At 32.1% G+C, this 17,405-nt stretch overlaps 2 protein-coding genes across 2 annotated transcripts; both read left to right on the forward strand.

Annotated features, from left to right (window-relative positions):
• The first annotated feature begins 1,853 nt into the window (after window positions 1-1,853).
• LOC121226255 (uncharacterized) lies at window positions 1,854-2,753 on the forward strand. The gene has a single exon (XM_041110289.1). It carries the CDS (start codon window positions 1,854-1,856, stop codon window positions 2,751-2,753), a length of 900 nt encoding a protein of 299 aa, XP_040966223.1.
• A 2,393-nt stretch (window positions 2,754-5,146) lies between these two features.
• Window positions 5,147-7,617, forward strand: LOC121226256 (uncharacterized). The gene is made up of 3 exons (XM_041110290.1): window positions 5,147-5,650; window positions 6,442-7,411; window positions 7,529-7,617. Exons 1-3 carry the CDS (start codon window positions 5,147-5,149, stop codon window positions 7,615-7,617), a joined length of 1,563 nt encoding a protein of 520 aa, XP_040966224.1.
• The last annotated feature ends 9,788 nt before the right edge of the window (window positions 7,618-17,405 follow it).

A 17,405-nucleotide genomic window follows, 5' to 3' on the forward strand; every position in this document is an offset into this window, starting at 1 on the left:
TAAAAATTATTTTTCAATCGCCAATGTTGTTGATTGCTATTATTTCATGATTTTGTTTCATTATCAACATCAGTTCTAATTGTGTTCATGGTTGTAGATGTGATTTATTCAAATGAAAAGCACCAAATGATTTATTTGATCAGAGGAGTTCACAAAGGATTTGGCATTTCATTCCTACTTCTTTGATGAAAGGATGCTCGAATTCTAAGTGTGATTTGGTTTCATTGTTACTTTGTTTAAGATCGATTTGGGTTTGTATGATTTGATTTCAATATTACTTTGGGATTCATCTATGATTTGTTTGGGTTTGTAAGACTTGAATTATTTGTTATTTAAATTATCTTAATTAATTTAATTATTCTCAACAGTATTGATTTATGGGTTTTAGAAGCCACCAATTTCTGGAATGGACTTCCATTCCGTGATCAATCGTCTATCATTTTAGAGAATACTCGTGACAAGATGATTAACCACTGTTGCTACGCTCATGATGGATATCTTAATTTCTTTAAATAATTTTAACAAATATGAAAATTTCTGATTTTTCTTAAAATAATTAGTTTCTCAAAACATAAAGCCTACATTCTATTATTTTTTGTATTAATCTGAATAATGATTTTAAGTATGGCTAATATTGGATTAATAAATATGGTTTTGAATGTTTTATAAAACTTATAAAGTAGTTAGGTATTTCTTAGAAATTTTGAAATGAATTTTTGGACTATTTCGAAACTTAAATATCTTAAATAATTAAATTATAATTACAAATAATGATAATTTTTAATTATTTTTAAGTTCTTTTTATTGTGCATGTTTAGGATTCATGATTAGATTGAATTGAAACTTTTTATATCTATTATTTTTATAAATTTTTAATTATTTATTTAATGAATCTAAATGAATTGGTTGAATTGACTGGATCAAGAATTGGTGGTTTGGTCAGTTGGATCATTAGTCCGATTTTGCAAACTTTAGTGGCATAATAGGCTTGACTTTTTCAAATTTTCTTCTCTGCATTGTGACATTTATCTCGCCTTCTAAATTAAAATTTTAATAATAAATTTAATAGTTTTTATTTAGATTTATTTATATAAATATTTTTGAGTTTTTTTGTAATAGTAAAATGTATTAAATCTTTCAAAATTGCCGTATAAAAATATTTTTTTTATAAAATGCTCAAATAAAAGTTATTAAGTTTTAATTATTCGATATATTTTCAAGTAGTATTTGATTTAATTATCATTTACTCTTTCAACATTTATTAGACAATTTTAAAAAATAATTTTTTATATAAATAATCAAAAGTTTAATCTTAATTTTATTATGTAATTTTATTAAAAATATTTTAAAAATTATATATAATAATAGAAATAGAGAATGATAGAAAATCAGTGAATGCACCCATTTCTAAAGTAATTGCTGCTGGTGTCATGAACCATTGACAGATGCTATATTTTTTTGTTTCGATTGTCCATCATTCATCATTCACAAGAAATGCCTTGATGAGTTACCCACTAAAATTGATCACCCTTCCCACCACATACATCCACTTTTCCTTCATTATAGCGATCGCAACCATTTTTGCAAGCTATGCCAAGAGGAACTTTCTGGACCCTTTTATTTTTGTTCTCTTTGCCATTTTAACATCAACCTTGAATGCGCTTTGTTGAGGTCCATTATTGAAGATAAAAGAAGCCATCAACATCCATTCTCCTTGCTTTGGAGACAAGGTTCATTCATTTGTGATGCATGTGATACCGAGGGAAATTATATTTCTTATCTATGTTTGAAATGTTACATTGTAGCCCATAAGAAATGCATTTCGCTCCCACGCATTATCAAATTTTCTCGCCATGCTCACTGCATTTTTCACAACTATTTTCTTCAAACACGAGCTTACAAAGCAAGATTGCAAGATTTGTTTCAAAGAAGTGAGACTAGAGCGTGGGAGTTACTCTTGTAGGAAGCCAGGTTGCAATTATGTTGTCCATGTGAATTGTCTCTTAGAGAATGAAAGGTTGTACGAGGTAATTGAGGAAGAAAAGCAATGTAAGGAGCTTGAAGAAAAATCTATGCAGTCTTCCATCATTCGTGTTATTGAGGTGAATGAAGCTGGGGAAGCTACAAAGATTGAACATTTCAGTCATCAACATTGCTTGGTGTTAGCAGACAAGATGGAGGAGATTGATAGAAAATGTGATGGGTGCATGCTACCTATCTCAAATATTTTCTATTATTGTTCAGAATGCCCCTTTTTTCTTCATAAAACCTGTGCTGAATTGCCAAGATTCAAGCAACATTGGTTTCGTCAAAGCAATGCCACCCTCAATTTCAACAGCTTCAAGTACTGTGGCTTTTGCTATCGATATTGTAGTGGTTTCTTCTACTATATTAGAGGTTGGGCTATGTGCTTAAGGTGTGCTAAAGTTGCTGATATCATTGAATGTGAAGGACACCAACACTTTCTCTTTTTTGATTTCAAACGCAAGAAGGAATGTAATGGTTGTGGCAAAAAGTGTCGGAATGGTGCATTCAGATGTGGAAGCTGCATATTTGCTTTGGATTTGGGATGCTTAACTTTACCTCATTCAGCTCTTCACAAAATTGATGAACACAAGCTAAAGCTTACTTATCATGATGATAAGGAGCAAAGTTATTGTGATATTTGTGAAGAATATAGAGATCCAAGCCTTTGGTATTATTCTTGTTCAATCTATGATACTTCTGCTCATATCGAATGTGTTCTTGGATAATTTCCATTTCTCAAAGATGGGGTCACATTTTATTCTCAATGTCAGCACAATCATTATGATGGTCTTAAATTTTTTAGGAAGGTCGAGGGCTACTCTAAATGCTCTTATTGTGGTAAGCTTTGTCAAGAAGAAATTCTCAAGTGTAAAACGTCTACATGCAACTATATTGTCCACTGTAAATGCCGTTACAGTTACTAAGCCTAAAGCTTTGTGGTAAGTACTCTAAATGATTAAAGAATTATTTTTCAATCGCCAATGTTGTTGATTGCTATTATTTCATGATTTTTTTTCATTATCAACATCAGTTCTAATTGTGTTCATGGTTGTAGATGTGATTTATTCAAATGAAAAGCACCAAATGATTTATTTGATCAGAGGAGTTCACAAAGGATTTGACATTTCATTCCTACTTCTTTGATGAAAGGATGCTCGAATTCTAAGTGTGATTTGGTTTCATTGTTACTTTGTTATGATTTGATTTCAATATTACTTTGGGATTCATCTATGATTTGTTTGGGTTTGTAAGATTTGAATTATTTCTTATTTAAATTATCTTAATTAATTTAATTATTCTCAACAGTATTGATTTATGGTTTTAGAAGCCACAAATTTCTGGAATGGACTTCCATTCCGTGATCAATCGTCTATTATTTTAGAGAATACTCGTAACAAGATGATTAACCATTGTTGCTACGCTCATGATGGATATCTTAATTTCTTTAAATAATTTTAACAAATATTAAAATTTCTAATTTTTATTAAAATAATTAGTTTCTCAAAACATAATGCCTACATTCTATTATTTTTTGTATTAATCTGAATAATGATTTTAAGTATGGCTAATATTGGATTAATAAATATGGTTTTGAATGTTTTATAAAACTTATAAAGTAGTTAGGTATTTTCTTAGAAATTTTGAAATGAATTTTTGGACTATTTCGAAACTTAAATATCTTAAATAATTAAAATATAATTACAAATAATGATAATTTTTTAATTATTTTTAAGTTCTTTTTATTGTGCATGTTTAGGATTCATGATTAGATTGAATTGAAACTTTTTATATCTATTATTTTTATAAATTTTTAATTATTTATTTAATGAATCTAAATGAATTGGTTGAATTGACTGGATCAAGAATTGGTGGTTTGGTCAGTTGGATCATTAGTTCGATTTTGCAAACTTTAGTGGCATAATAGGCTAGACTTTTTCAAATTTTCTTCTCTGCATTGTGACATTTATCTCGCCTTCTAAATTAAAATTTTAATAATAAATTTAATAGTTTTTATTTAGATTTATTTATATAAATATTTTTGAGTTTTTTTGTAATAGTAAAATGTATTAAATCTTTCAAAATTGCCGTATAAAAATATTTTTTTATAAAATGCTCAAATAAAAGTTATTAAGTTTTAATTATTCGATATATTTTCAAGTAGTATTTGATTTAATTATCATTTACTCTTTCAACATTTATTTGACAATTTTAAAAAATAATTTTTTATATGAATAATCAAAAGTTTAATCTTAATTTTATTATGTAATTTTATTAAAAATATTTTAAAAAATTATATATAATAATAGAAATAGAGAATGATAGAAAATCAGTGAATGCACCCATTTCTAAAGTATATACGAAATATTTAACGGCAATGATTATTTCACCTAATTATAGTAATTAGAATCACTAAATTGAAAAAAAAATTAGAGTGATCAAAACAGGACAAATTTTATTTTAAAGTGACTATTGTATTAGATTTTGATTCACATTTAAAATTGTTTTACAAAAAAAAAAACTGAACAATGGAATGCAAGCAAAATAGTCATACAGGAATTGTTTTAACAAAAACCTTTTGAACAATTAAGTGACTTAAACGAATACTTTAAAGTAATTTAATAATTATTTTATAATTTGTTAAAGTTGAATTATCTAAACTCACTAATAATTTAATAAATTTCAACCTACTTTCCCTTAAAAAATGATTTATATATAATAGTGAAAAATCATGAGAAATTTCTATACCTATTATTATCAAATGATTAAGTTATCTTGTAGGCATAAGGTATATATTATCAAATTTCTATACCTATATATAAATAAAATCAAATGCTTTTGCGTGAAAACAACAAAATTGAAATTTGGAAAAGAAGATTAACAAATCATGAGTTACAATATTTAATATTAAAGAGAAGAAAGTTGGCATCTTTTCTTTTTTATTAAATATGAATTGCAATGCCTTCATCCATCTTCACCCTTCTTTTCTTTCTTTACTTCCTACCTCTTTCTACCCTTCTCTTTTTCTCTCTTTCCTTTCTTCATCCTCTGCCTTTCTTTCATTCATTCCTATAATCTCCTTCACCTTTTTCATTTCTCACAACCACACTAATTAATCGAGATGAAGAACGAGCATGAGAGTGTGAGTGGGAGTAAGAATGAGAGTGAGAGCGAGAATGAGAATGAGAATGAGATTGAGAATGAGATTGAGAATGAGAGTGTGAGTGAGGGTGAGAGTGGGAGTGAGATTGAGAATGAGAGTCTGAGTGTGAGTGAGAATGAGAGTGTGACTGAGAGTAAGAGTAAGAATGAGATTGAGAATGAGAGTGAGAGTGAGAGTGAGAATGTGAGTCACGACGAGTTGGTGCAACAGATTCGGCATCCTTTTCATCTGCAACATCCCTTGGTGTTAGTGGCAAAGCAAAGCAATGAAGGTCTCAAAGCCCACTGCGATGGATGTGGGGAACTGCTTTCAGCTCCATGCTTCACTTGTATTCATTGCAATTATCACCTTCACAAGCAATGTGCAGAGGCACCCCTTCACCTTTATAATCACCCTCCCCATTCCAAGCACTCAGGCGCAGGTCTTTCTCTTCGACAAAGACTAGATCTTATGTATCACTGGGTATATTGTGCATTATGCAAGGAAAAACGTAACATGTTTTTTTATAACTATTATTTTGTTGGTTTTCCATTGACATCAAATGTGCTCAATTATCTTCTTCATTTAAGTTTAGCCAACTGTCCAAACATGACATCCACCAACATCCATTGACCATCATAGAAAGTCCCATGGCCATAGATGTACTCAAAAGATTGAACTGCTGCTGGTGTCATGAACCATTGACAGATGCTACATTTTTTTGTTTCGATTGTCCATCATTCATCATTCACAAGAAATGCCTTGATGAGTTACCCACTAAAATTGATCACCTTTCCCACCACATACACCCTCTTTTCCTTAATTACAGTGATCGCAACCATTTTTGCAACCTATGCCAAACAGAACACTCTGGAGCTTTTTATGGTTGTTCTATTTGCCATTTTAACATCAATCTTGAATGTGCTTTGCTGAAGTCCATTGTTGAAGACAAAAGCCGTCATCAACACCCACTCACCTTATTTTGGAAACAAGACTCATTCATTTGTGATGCATGTGGCACTGAAGGAAATTATATTTCTTACATATGTTCTACATATTGCACCACAGTCCATAAGCAATGCATTTCACTCCCACGCATTATCAAATTTTCTCGACATGCCCACTGCATTTTTCACAAATATTTTCTTCAAACACAAGAGCTTACAAAGCAAGATTGCAAGATTTGTTTCAAAGAAGTGAGACTAGAGCGTGGGAGTTACTCTTGTGGGAAGCTAGGTTGCAATTACGTTGTCCATGTGAATTGTGTCTTACAGGCTGGAAACTTGTACGAGGTAATTGAGGACGAAAAGCAATGTGAGGAGCTTTATGAAAAATCTATGCAATCTTCCATCATTCGTGTTATTGAGGTGAATGAAGCTGGGGAAGCCACAAAGATTCAACATTTCAGTCATCAACATTGCTTGGTGTTAGCAGACAAGATGGAGGAGGAAATTGATAGAAAATGTGATGGGTGCATGCTACCTATCTCAAATATTTTCTATTATTGTTCAGAATGCCCCTTTTTTCTTCATAAAACCTGTGCTGAATTGCCAAGAATCAAGCAGCATTGGTTTCGTCAAAGCAATGCCACCCTCAATTTCGACAGCTTGAAGAATTGTGAATTTTGCAATCAATGGCTTAGTGGTTTCTTCTATAAATTTGAAGAAATTTTGGACATGTGCTTAAGGTGTGCTAAAGTTGCTGATATCATTGAATGTGAAGGACACCAACACTTTCTCTTTTTTGATTTCAAATACAGGGAGAAATGTAATGGTTGTGGCAATACTTGCAATTGGCTTGGTGCATTCAGATGTGGAAAGTGCAGATTTGTTTTGGATTTTGGATGCTTAACATTGCCACATTCAGCTCTTCACAAAATTGATGAACACAAGCTAACGCTTACTTACCATGATGATAAGGAGCAAAGTTATTGTGATATTTCTGAGCAATATAGAGATCCAAGCCTTTGGTATTATTCTTGTTCAATCTGTGATACTTCTGCTCATATCGAATGTGTTCTTGGACAATTGCCATTTCTCAAAGATGGGGTCACATTTCCTTCTAGATATTATCACAATCATCATCATGATCTTAAATTTTTTAGAAAGGTTGAAGGCTACCCTGAATGCTCTTATTGTGGTAAGCTTTGCCAAGAAGAAATTCTCAAGTGTGAAACGTCTACATGCAACTATTGTCCACTACAAAAGCAAATGCCGTTACAATCAATAAGCCTAAAGCTTTGTGGTAAGTACTCTAAATGATTAAAAAATTATTTTTCAATCATCAATGTTGTTGATTGCTATTATTTCATGATTTTGTTTTCATTATCAACATCAATTCTAATTGTGTTCATGGTTGTAGGTGTGATTTATTCAAATGAAAAGCAGCAAAGGATTTATTTGATCAAAGGGGTTCACAAAGGATTTGGCATTTCATTCCTACTTCTTTGATGAAAGGATGCTCGAATTCTAAGTGTGATTTGGTTTCATTGTTACTTTGTTATGATTTGATTTCAATATTACTTTGGGATTCATCTATGATTTGTTTGGGTTTGTAAAATTTGAATTATTTCTGATTTAAATTATCTTAATTAATTTAATTATTCTCAACAGTATTGATTTATGGGTTTTAGAAGCAACCAATTTGTAGAATGGACTTCCATTCCATGATCAATCGTCTATCATTTTAGAGAATACTCATGAAAAGATGATTAATCACTATTGCTACACTCATGATGGATATCTTAATTTCTTTAAATAATTTTAAAAAAAATGAATTTTTTTTTATTTTTATTAAAATAATTAGTTTCTCAAAACATAAAGCCTACGTTCTATTATTTTTGTATTAATCTGAATAATGATTTTAAGTATGGCTAATATTGAATTAATAAATATGGTTTTAAATGTTTTATAAAACTTACACTACACCAAAATAGGCTTTTAGCGGCGCTTTTGGAAAAACGCCGCTAAAGGTCGATTATTAGCGGCGATTTTTAAAAAACGCCGCTAAAAATAAGCATTAGCGGCATTTTTTTGAAAGCGCTGCAAAAAGCCTAAGCCAAACGGCACCGTTTTCTGAGTTTTTGGGGGTCTTTAGCGGCGTTTCTGTAAAGCGCCGCTAATGCTTGGTCCAGCGGCGTTTTTTTAAAAGCGCCGCAAAAAGCCTAAACCCAACGGCACCGTTTTCTGAGTTTTTGGGGTCTTTAGCGGCGTTTCTGTAAAGCGTCGCTAATGCTCAGGTCTTTAGCGGCGTTTTTTAAAAGCGCCGCAAAAAGCCTAAACCCAACGGCACCGTTTTCTGAGTTTTTGGGGTCTTTAGCGGCGTTTTCTGTAAAGCGCCGCTAATGCTCAGGTCTTTAGTGGCGTTTTTTTAAGCGCCGCAAAAGGCCTAAACCCAACGGCACCGTTTTCTGAGTTTTTGGGGTCTTTAGCGGCGTTTTTGCAAAGCACCGCTAATGCTCAGGTCTTTAGCGGCGTTTTTTTAAAAGCGCCGCAAAAAGCCTAAACCCAACGGCATCGTTTTCTGAGTTTTTGGGGTCTTTAGCGGCGTTTCCGTAAAGCGCCTCTAATGCTCAGGTCTTTAGCGGCGTTTTTTTAAAAGTGCCGCAAAAATCCTAAGCCCAACGGCACCGTTTTCTGAGTTTTTGGGGTCTTTAGCGGCGTTTCTGAATAAGCGCCACTAATGCTCAGGCATTTAGCGGCGTTGTTTAAAAAGCGCCGCAAAAACATTTTATCTATCTATTTGCTATGTAATTTGTTTATTTATATTAATTAAAATCCAATTTATTATTAATTGAATATTTGTTAAAAATGAATAAATTTGAAATAATGACACGTAGAAATAATTTGAAATAAAAAAACATAGAAAAATATTTGTTAAAAATGGAGAAATTAAAATACTATTATTTAAAATAATTTTAAAAATTTTTGGGTACATAATTGATTGATTTTTAATTTATATATTAAATAATTTCAAATATAATTGTAAAAGATACGATAGTATTAATTTTAAAATATTTAATTTAATTATCATTATAGTTTAGGGTATATATATATGGTTAATTTAGGATTTAGGGCCGGTTTAAGAGTTACAATTTTAATGTTTATAGATTATGGAATTAGGGTTTATTGGTTAGGGGTTAGGGGTTAGAGGTTAAAGGTTAGAAGTTTAGGGTTTATGGATTCGGTGTTAGGTTAAAGTTTAGGGTTTAGACTAATTAATATATTTTAAATTATATAATATTAAATAATGTTTAGGGATTAGGGATTTAGGGTTAGGGTTTAGGATTTAAATTAATTAGTGTTTTTTAATTTATATATTAAATAATGTTTAGGGGTTAGGGGTTAGTGATTCGGGGTCGAGTTAGGGTTTAGGATTTAGATTAATTAGTGTTTTTAATTTATATATTAAATAATGTTTAGGGGTTAGGGGTTAGTGATTCGGGGCCGAGTTAGGGTTTAGGATTTAGATTAATTAGTGTTTTTAATTTATATATTAAATAATGTTTAGGGTTTAGGGGTAGGGGTAAGGGTTTGGGGTTAAGAGTAAGTGATTTAAGGTTTAGATCAGATTAAAGTTTAAGCTCAGATTAATTAGTTTTATTAATTTATATATTAAATATGTTCTTAATAATAAAATAAATATATTTAAATTATGAGTATATATTACTAAAATATATTAATTTATATATTGACCGCCCGGCCGCGCGGTTTTGTTTCCCCAATTTTTCATCACTACCATACAAAATCCGTTCAGGCTTTTTACAGTAGAAAGGATCGTTCTAAAAATATTTATTGATGAACGACGGGATTTGGATTGTTGGAAGCTACAAGCCCCTTTCGGTTTTTTGGCAATGTTCCTAGATATTTCAATATTGTTCCTAGGGCACCGATAGCACATGTCAAGAATCCTACAATTGGTGGAGGTTCAGTGATCATTTAAGATATTTCAAAGATGTATAGTTTATATTATTTAAGAGATATAATAATATATAATATATATATCACTTTATGCATGTATATATATTGATTAATGGTTAAATTAGGGTATTAAGGTTTATTATTTGAGACTTGTTAAATGATACAATTAATTAATACTAAATTGTCTGAAAAATATTTAACCTTAACAATTTGATATTTTTTATATGAATATATATATATATGTAATTAATTATTTAATTTGGACAGGACCAAAATATAAGAAAAAATAAAAAATGTAAAAAGGAAATAAAAAAACTAAAATTTATAATTTTATCAAAAACTTTTAAAGATTACTTAAAACTTTAATAATTATTTACTAAAAATTTTAATGAAAATACAATAAATAAATAAATAAATAATGTGAAATTTAGCGGCATTTTTAGAAAAAACGCCGCTAATATATACAAATTTTCCAAAACGGCACCATTTTGTTAAAAGAATTTAACTTTTTTAGTGGCGGTTTTGCCAAAAACGCCACTAAAGGTAGACATTACCGGCGTTTTTATAAAAAAACGCCACAAAAAAATTCCAAGCTGTTTTGATACGACGTCGTTTCAGTTTACGGAAAAAATTTAAAATTTGGGAAAACGGCGCCATTTCAGTGGAAGAATAGAATCTGTTACTGGCGTTTTATTGAAAACGCCGCAAGGATATAAAAGTGTTTGTAAAAACGGCGCCGGTTCAATTCATGTAATTAATTTTTGTGGCATTTTTCAGAAAATGCCACAACAGGCACTATAATTTATTAAAACGGCACCGTTTCTTTACGTGCTTTAAAATATTAGTGGCGTTTCTGTCTAAAACGCCGCAAATGTGAATACAATAGAGGCGTTTGTTTTAAAAACGCCGCAAACGAGACTTAAAATTACCTTAAACGGTGCCGTTTCCTAAGAGGACATTTTTACTTAATCCCTCCCATCCGTCTCCTTTACCAAAATTTGAAGAAACTTAAGCAGAGTAACAGCAGCGATTCGACAGGGAAGAAAAAAAATTAGCAAGAAAAAAAAAGGAGCCGACATCTCAGGAATCAACAGAAGTTTGGAATCGATCTTTACACCATTGTTGGGCAAAGCTGCGAGATTTGTATCCCAGGTAAGCCATTTCTGTCGATGACCGATTAAAATTTTAGGGTTTTGTTTTTTGGGATCCAGGGTTTCGATTAAACTGATTCTGTCATAAAAATTTGTTTATTTGATGAATCGATTGGGAATGGGCAATTTGCGCATATTTTTAACATAGGTAATTACAAATTTGTTGAATATTTTTTGTTTATTCTGTCGATGTTAATTACAAATTTGCGCATAAAAATTTGTTTATTCTGTCGATGTTAATTACAAATTTGTTGAATATTTTTTGAGTTGAAATCATTACGGAATTCATCTATTTGAGTTTAAAGCTGAAGCTTTTGAACCCACACCTGTATTTTCTTTAAGACTTACTTTGAATTATAAAGTGGCATAAACATGCAAACATATATGGTGAGTTTCTTAAATCCAAGATAGAATCATTAATGGAGATACTTTTAGCACCTCAAAGAAGGAAAAGCATCAAAATATCACCATATTATTTACCAGAAAAAGTAGTGTTTGAAACTGAATAAGAGGGCTTGTGAGGTGGAGCTTATCCCGGTATATGACGGAGATATTCCTGGAGCAGAATAAGAATGAAAATAAATTCAGTGTTAATTTAACTACTACAACCCATGTTCTACTTCTGAGGAAGAAATGACACATCTATTTTATCTAGCACACCCTTAATCACATATTTACCATAATGTTAATTTAAAAACATTGCAATAATAATCATCCATCCTACCTGTGAACCTTCTTGAGCCAGTTGTCTATACAAGTTCTGTGGAATTCATGGTTACAAGGCAATATCCGCATGCTATCTCCCTCTTCATACTCCAAAAGGCATATGTAACATCTGTTACATATAAAAGAACAGAAAAAAAAGACTCAAAACATGCCTGATTGCAGACTAATGCCATATGAAGTAACGGAAAAAGAAAGCATACCGAATGTTAGGGCCCTTTGAAATCATATACGCCCCCCTCCCATGCTTCATATGCCTAGATAGGAAGACAATACCTAAGTCTGATTAAAATTCAAATTTTTCTGCTCAATCTCCCTGTTCCTATCACCCTAGCTCCCCCAATTTCCTATATTACCATTGGATTCAAGAGCAATAAAATCATTAACCTCTAGCTAGATCAATTAGAAGGTCAGAAAAAGGAGGCCTTGATACTCAAGGATGAGAAGTCTGTATAATACATATCATGTGAATATTAGAGGTGATAACGGTTCAGTTCGGTTTTGTAAAAAAAAATGCAATTAATTAGCAATAATCTGGTTTTTCTAACAGTTCAGTTCACTGGTCTTTTAAAATTTAAAATACTTTTTTTATATAGTATTTTTCAATAATTTAGGCATAAAATACTAATTTCATACTCTCAAAAAATAAGAAACTGACTATAAATTAAATAAAAAATAGGTTTTGGTTAGTTTGAATAATTGCGGTTTTAAACTTTTGAACCAAAAACCAAATTTGTTTAACTATAACCCAAACCAAATTTTACAGTTGGAGTCATTTTCCAGTTTTCTTGGGTTCTTTTTGCTCATTCCAATTAATGCTTTTATTCTAGATACTTCAAGTAATAATTTCACATATTACACCAAGTTTATCATGTCAACATTTCAAATCCACATGGTACTCATAACTGCTAAAACATAATAGATTAAAGTCAAACCGAAGCCCTCAAGACAAGAGAATTTCATATAGAACTTAACCAATATTGTGGGTAAATAACAGGATAATTAAATTATTTTTCTCTAATAAGTCATTAAGAAAAATCAAAGTCGAATTTGGTTAATAGGGTTCATTAAAAATGAATTAGGCTTACATTTGCAACCCAACGAGCCTTAAACCTAGGATTTAGGGGGAAAAGTAGTGGAATATATATATTTGGCACTTAAATTTGTCCAAAAATGTATAAAAAATTAATATTATACATAACTTAATTAATTAATATTATACATAAATACATAACTTAATTAATTAATATTATACATAAATTACATGACTTAATTAATTAATATTATACATAAATTACATAACTTACATTAATGCAGTACATTAATTACATAATTAATTAATATTATACATAACTTACATTAATATTATACTTAAATTACATAAGTTAGTTAATTAATATTATACATAACTTACATAACTTACCACTTACATAACTTACATTAATATTATACTTAAATTACATAAGTTAGTTAATTAATATTATACATAACTTACAACTTACATAACTTACAACTTACATAACTTACATTTTTTTAATTATTCGTAAATTACATAACTTACTTAATTTTCATAATAAATAACTTACATAAATAACTTCTTACATAACTTATGTGACTTACATAACTTACATAGCATAATTTTCATAATACACAACTTACATAATTTGGGTAATAAATAACTTACATAATACATAACTTACATAGCTTAACTATACTTATTCCTAAATCCTAAACCCGTGCAATTTATTGTCAAGATTAGGCTTCAAGAAATAAGAAATGAACCGGTCTTGGATGAATTTGTCAAGGGTAAGCGACGGTTATCGAAATGGAGTACAAACTTTTCTAAATTTTGCATTTCAATATGCAAGCCAAGAGAACATGATTCTTTGCCCGTGTAAGAAGTGTGTCAACATAAACTGGCATTATCGTGAAGTTGTAGACGAGCATCTAATTGTTGATGGGTTTGTTCGTGGTTATAAACAATGGTTTTTTCATGGAGAATGCCTGCCTAGTACTTCCTCTTCAAGGATGGATGTATCTTATGATAGTACTGCTTACCATCAGTCTATTAGAGGGGATGACATGGAAGGGATGTTGCGGGAAGCATTTAATATTCACAGTCATGGTTTACAGTCGTTCCCACCCGACTTTGTGCCATCTGATGATTGTAATCTCGGTGGAAATGCTTTTACCGAACTCGGAAGAAACCAACATCATGAAGAGCCGAATGGAGAAGCGGCAAAGTTCTACGCACTACTTAATAAGATGAACGAAGAACTATATGAGGGATCGAAATTTTCAAAAATGTCTTTCTGCATTCGTCTTTTCCAGTTAAAATGTTTGGGAGGGTGGACCGGGAACTCATTGACAATGCTGTTAGAGTTTTTGAGAGAAATGTTTCCGTTTGCAAAAATCCCTCAGTCATGCAAAGATATGAAGAAAATGATAAAAGACTTAGGTCTTGGGTACAACAAAATCCATAGTTGCCCGAATGATTGCATGTTGTACTGGGGTGATCAGAGAAACCAACAGTGATGTCATGTATGCGGCGAATCTCGTTGGATGAATAGAAACACAGAAGATGGGAAAGACGATAAAAATGATGCACAGCCAAGAAAGAAGCCGGTTAATATTTTGCGGTATTTTCCGCTGATACCAAGGCTTCAAAGGCTTTTCATGTCGTTGAAGACAGCGGAGTCAATGACGTGGCACCATGAAGGACGAACCGATGATGGACTATTAAGGCATCCGGCAAATTCTTTAGCTTGGAAATCATTTGATAATAAATTTCCAAGCTTTGCAAGCGATCCCAGGAGTGTCAGGCTTGGCCTAGCATCTGATGGATTTAATCCTTACAAGATCATGAGTACTGCATACAGTACTTGGCCAGTAGTGCTTGTTCCTTACAATATGCCTCCGTGGATTTGCATGAAGCAATCTTCCCTTATCTTATCTATGATTATCCCTGGAGAGAAAGGGCCCGGGAATGATATCGACATTTATTTACAGCCACTTATTGAAGAGTTAAAACAATTATGGGCTGGTGTCGAGACATACGATGTGCTAAGAAAGGAGAACTTTAATTTACGTGCAGCTTTGATGTGGACCATTAATGACTTCCCCGCTTAAGCCAATTTATCCGGTTGGAGTACCAAGGGTCGTTATACGTGCCCTTGTTGTGCTACACAAACATGTTCGCAATGGTTATAGAATGGGAAGAAGTTCTCTTACATGGGGCATCGTCGGTGGTTACCGAAAAATCATAGATTTAGATCTCAGAGTTCGGCATTTGACGGTACTGAAGAGTTCAGAGAAGCTCCTTCGCAGACAAGTGGATCTGAAATCTTGTTAATGTTGGAAGATATGAATTTCAGTTATGGGAAGACGAATCAACCGGCAAACACGCAAAGAAATAGAAGATCAAATGATGAAGCTGATGATAACTCCGATGAAGAGGATGATCCTAATGAGGCAGACTTGTGGAAAAAAAGAAGTATTTTTTTGAGTTGCCTTATTGGAAGCACCACATTTTACGACACAATCTTGATGTTATGCATATTGAGAAAAATGTCTGCAAGAACATTGTCTGTAAACTTTGAATGTAGACGGAAAATCAAAAGACAACCTTCAGAGTCGACTTGATTTAGTTCAGATGGGAATTCGACCTGATCTTCATCCGATTCCACTTCCGAATGGTAAATATCGGTTGCCGCCTTCTAGTTTCTCAATGTCGAAGATAGAAAAAGAAGTGTTATGCATGGTGTTGAAGGATATAAAGGTTCTAGATGCGTATGCATCAAATATATCTTGATGTGTTAGTGTTAAAGATCGAAGACTATATTCGCTAAAATCACATGACTATCACATCTTGATGCAAGATTTACTGCCAGCTGCTCTACGATGTTGTATTTCGAAGAAGGTGACATCTTGTATAATTGAACTATCCAATATAATGAAAGCCATTTGTGGCAAAGTTTTGGATGTTCAAGAACTTCAGAAGGTACAGGATCGAGCCGCTTTAACTTTATGCAACATGGAGAAAATCTTCCCACCTTCCTTCTTCACTATTATGGTTCACTTGATAATCCATCTTCCGCATGAAGCAATTCTTGGCTGACCCGTTTTCTATCGATGGATGTATCCCATAGAAAGGTGTTAATTACAATTTTTAAAATTTTCCTTCATTCACCTATATGCCTTTAGTTACAACTTTTGATAATGTTGTATATCGTGTTTAGGTTCCTATCCAAATTAAAGTCTTATTGCCGCAACAAGCGTTATCCAGAAGGATCGATTGCTGAAGGCTACTTAGCAGATGAATGTATGACCTTCTGTTCAAGATATTTGGAAGATGTTGAAACAAGGTTGAACAGACCAAATAGAAATGCTGGACTCACGGATCATAACTTTGCCGACAATTATTTGCTCCAAAGTTTTGGAGAACCAATCGGAAAGTTGAAATTGCAGAATTAGATGATTTATCGTGGGTATAAGCACATCGATATGTTCTGTTTCACCACGAATCAATGGAACCTTTACGCAAGTAACTTCTAGAAATTTGATAAATATTCATCATTTAAAAATTGTTTATAGTCTAACAAACTGAACATATTTTTAACATAGTGAGTACAGACAAATATTAAGATCTCGTTCGCCCTCCCGAAGAACACAACATCGAGATATCAATAAGTTGTTTACAGAATCTTTTCATGAATGGTTAAGCCAAACGGTATGTAATTGGAGCTTTCACCGACAAATAATAATATTTGTTCAAAACATTTGTAATTACTCAGTTTACTTTCCATTCAATAGGTTTGGAGTGGGAAGAACGTCACCGACGAAGTTAAATGGCTTTCTTAAGGTCCAAATCGGGTGGTTAAAAGATATAGTGCGTTCCTCATAAACGGATTCAGATTTCATACAAAATATCGCGAGAGATTGAGGAGAACGCAAAATTGTGGAATAGTTGTTAATTCCTCAATTACAAGTTATGATAGTGCTAGGGACAATAATCCTGTGGAGGGAAATGTGGAATATTTTGGACTTCTTACTGACATAATTGAGTTGGATTACTACAGCAAATGAAAAGTTGTCTTATTTCGAGGTGATTGGGCCGATGTTAATACTGCACGTGGAATCAAGCAAGATAAATTTGGTTTCACAATGGTAAACTTCGCTCGATTGATTCACACAGGACAACAATTGATTGATGAGCCGTATGTATTTCCTTCTCAAGTCAAACAAGTTTTTTACTCAAAAGATCCAACTGATGAGGGTTGGTACGCGTAACATCCCTAGAGACTTGTTTGACATGGGCAGTGGAAGTAGAGATGACATTGACGACAGAACACAAACTTTACCATTTCCAGAACAGAACTTAAACGAAAACATCCCTAGTACTAGTACACAATTTCAATGGGCCCGCCAGGATACGGATGAAGATAT

This window comes from Gossypium hirsutum, unplaced genomic scaffold (assembly GCF_007990345.1).
Source record: "Gossypium hirsutum isolate 1008001.06 unplaced genomic scaffold, Gossypium_hirsutum_v2.1 scaffold_34, whole genome shotgun sequence".
NCBI classification, from domain to species: Eukaryota; Viridiplantae; Streptophyta; class Magnoliopsida; order Malvales; family Malvaceae; genus Gossypium; species Gossypium hirsutum.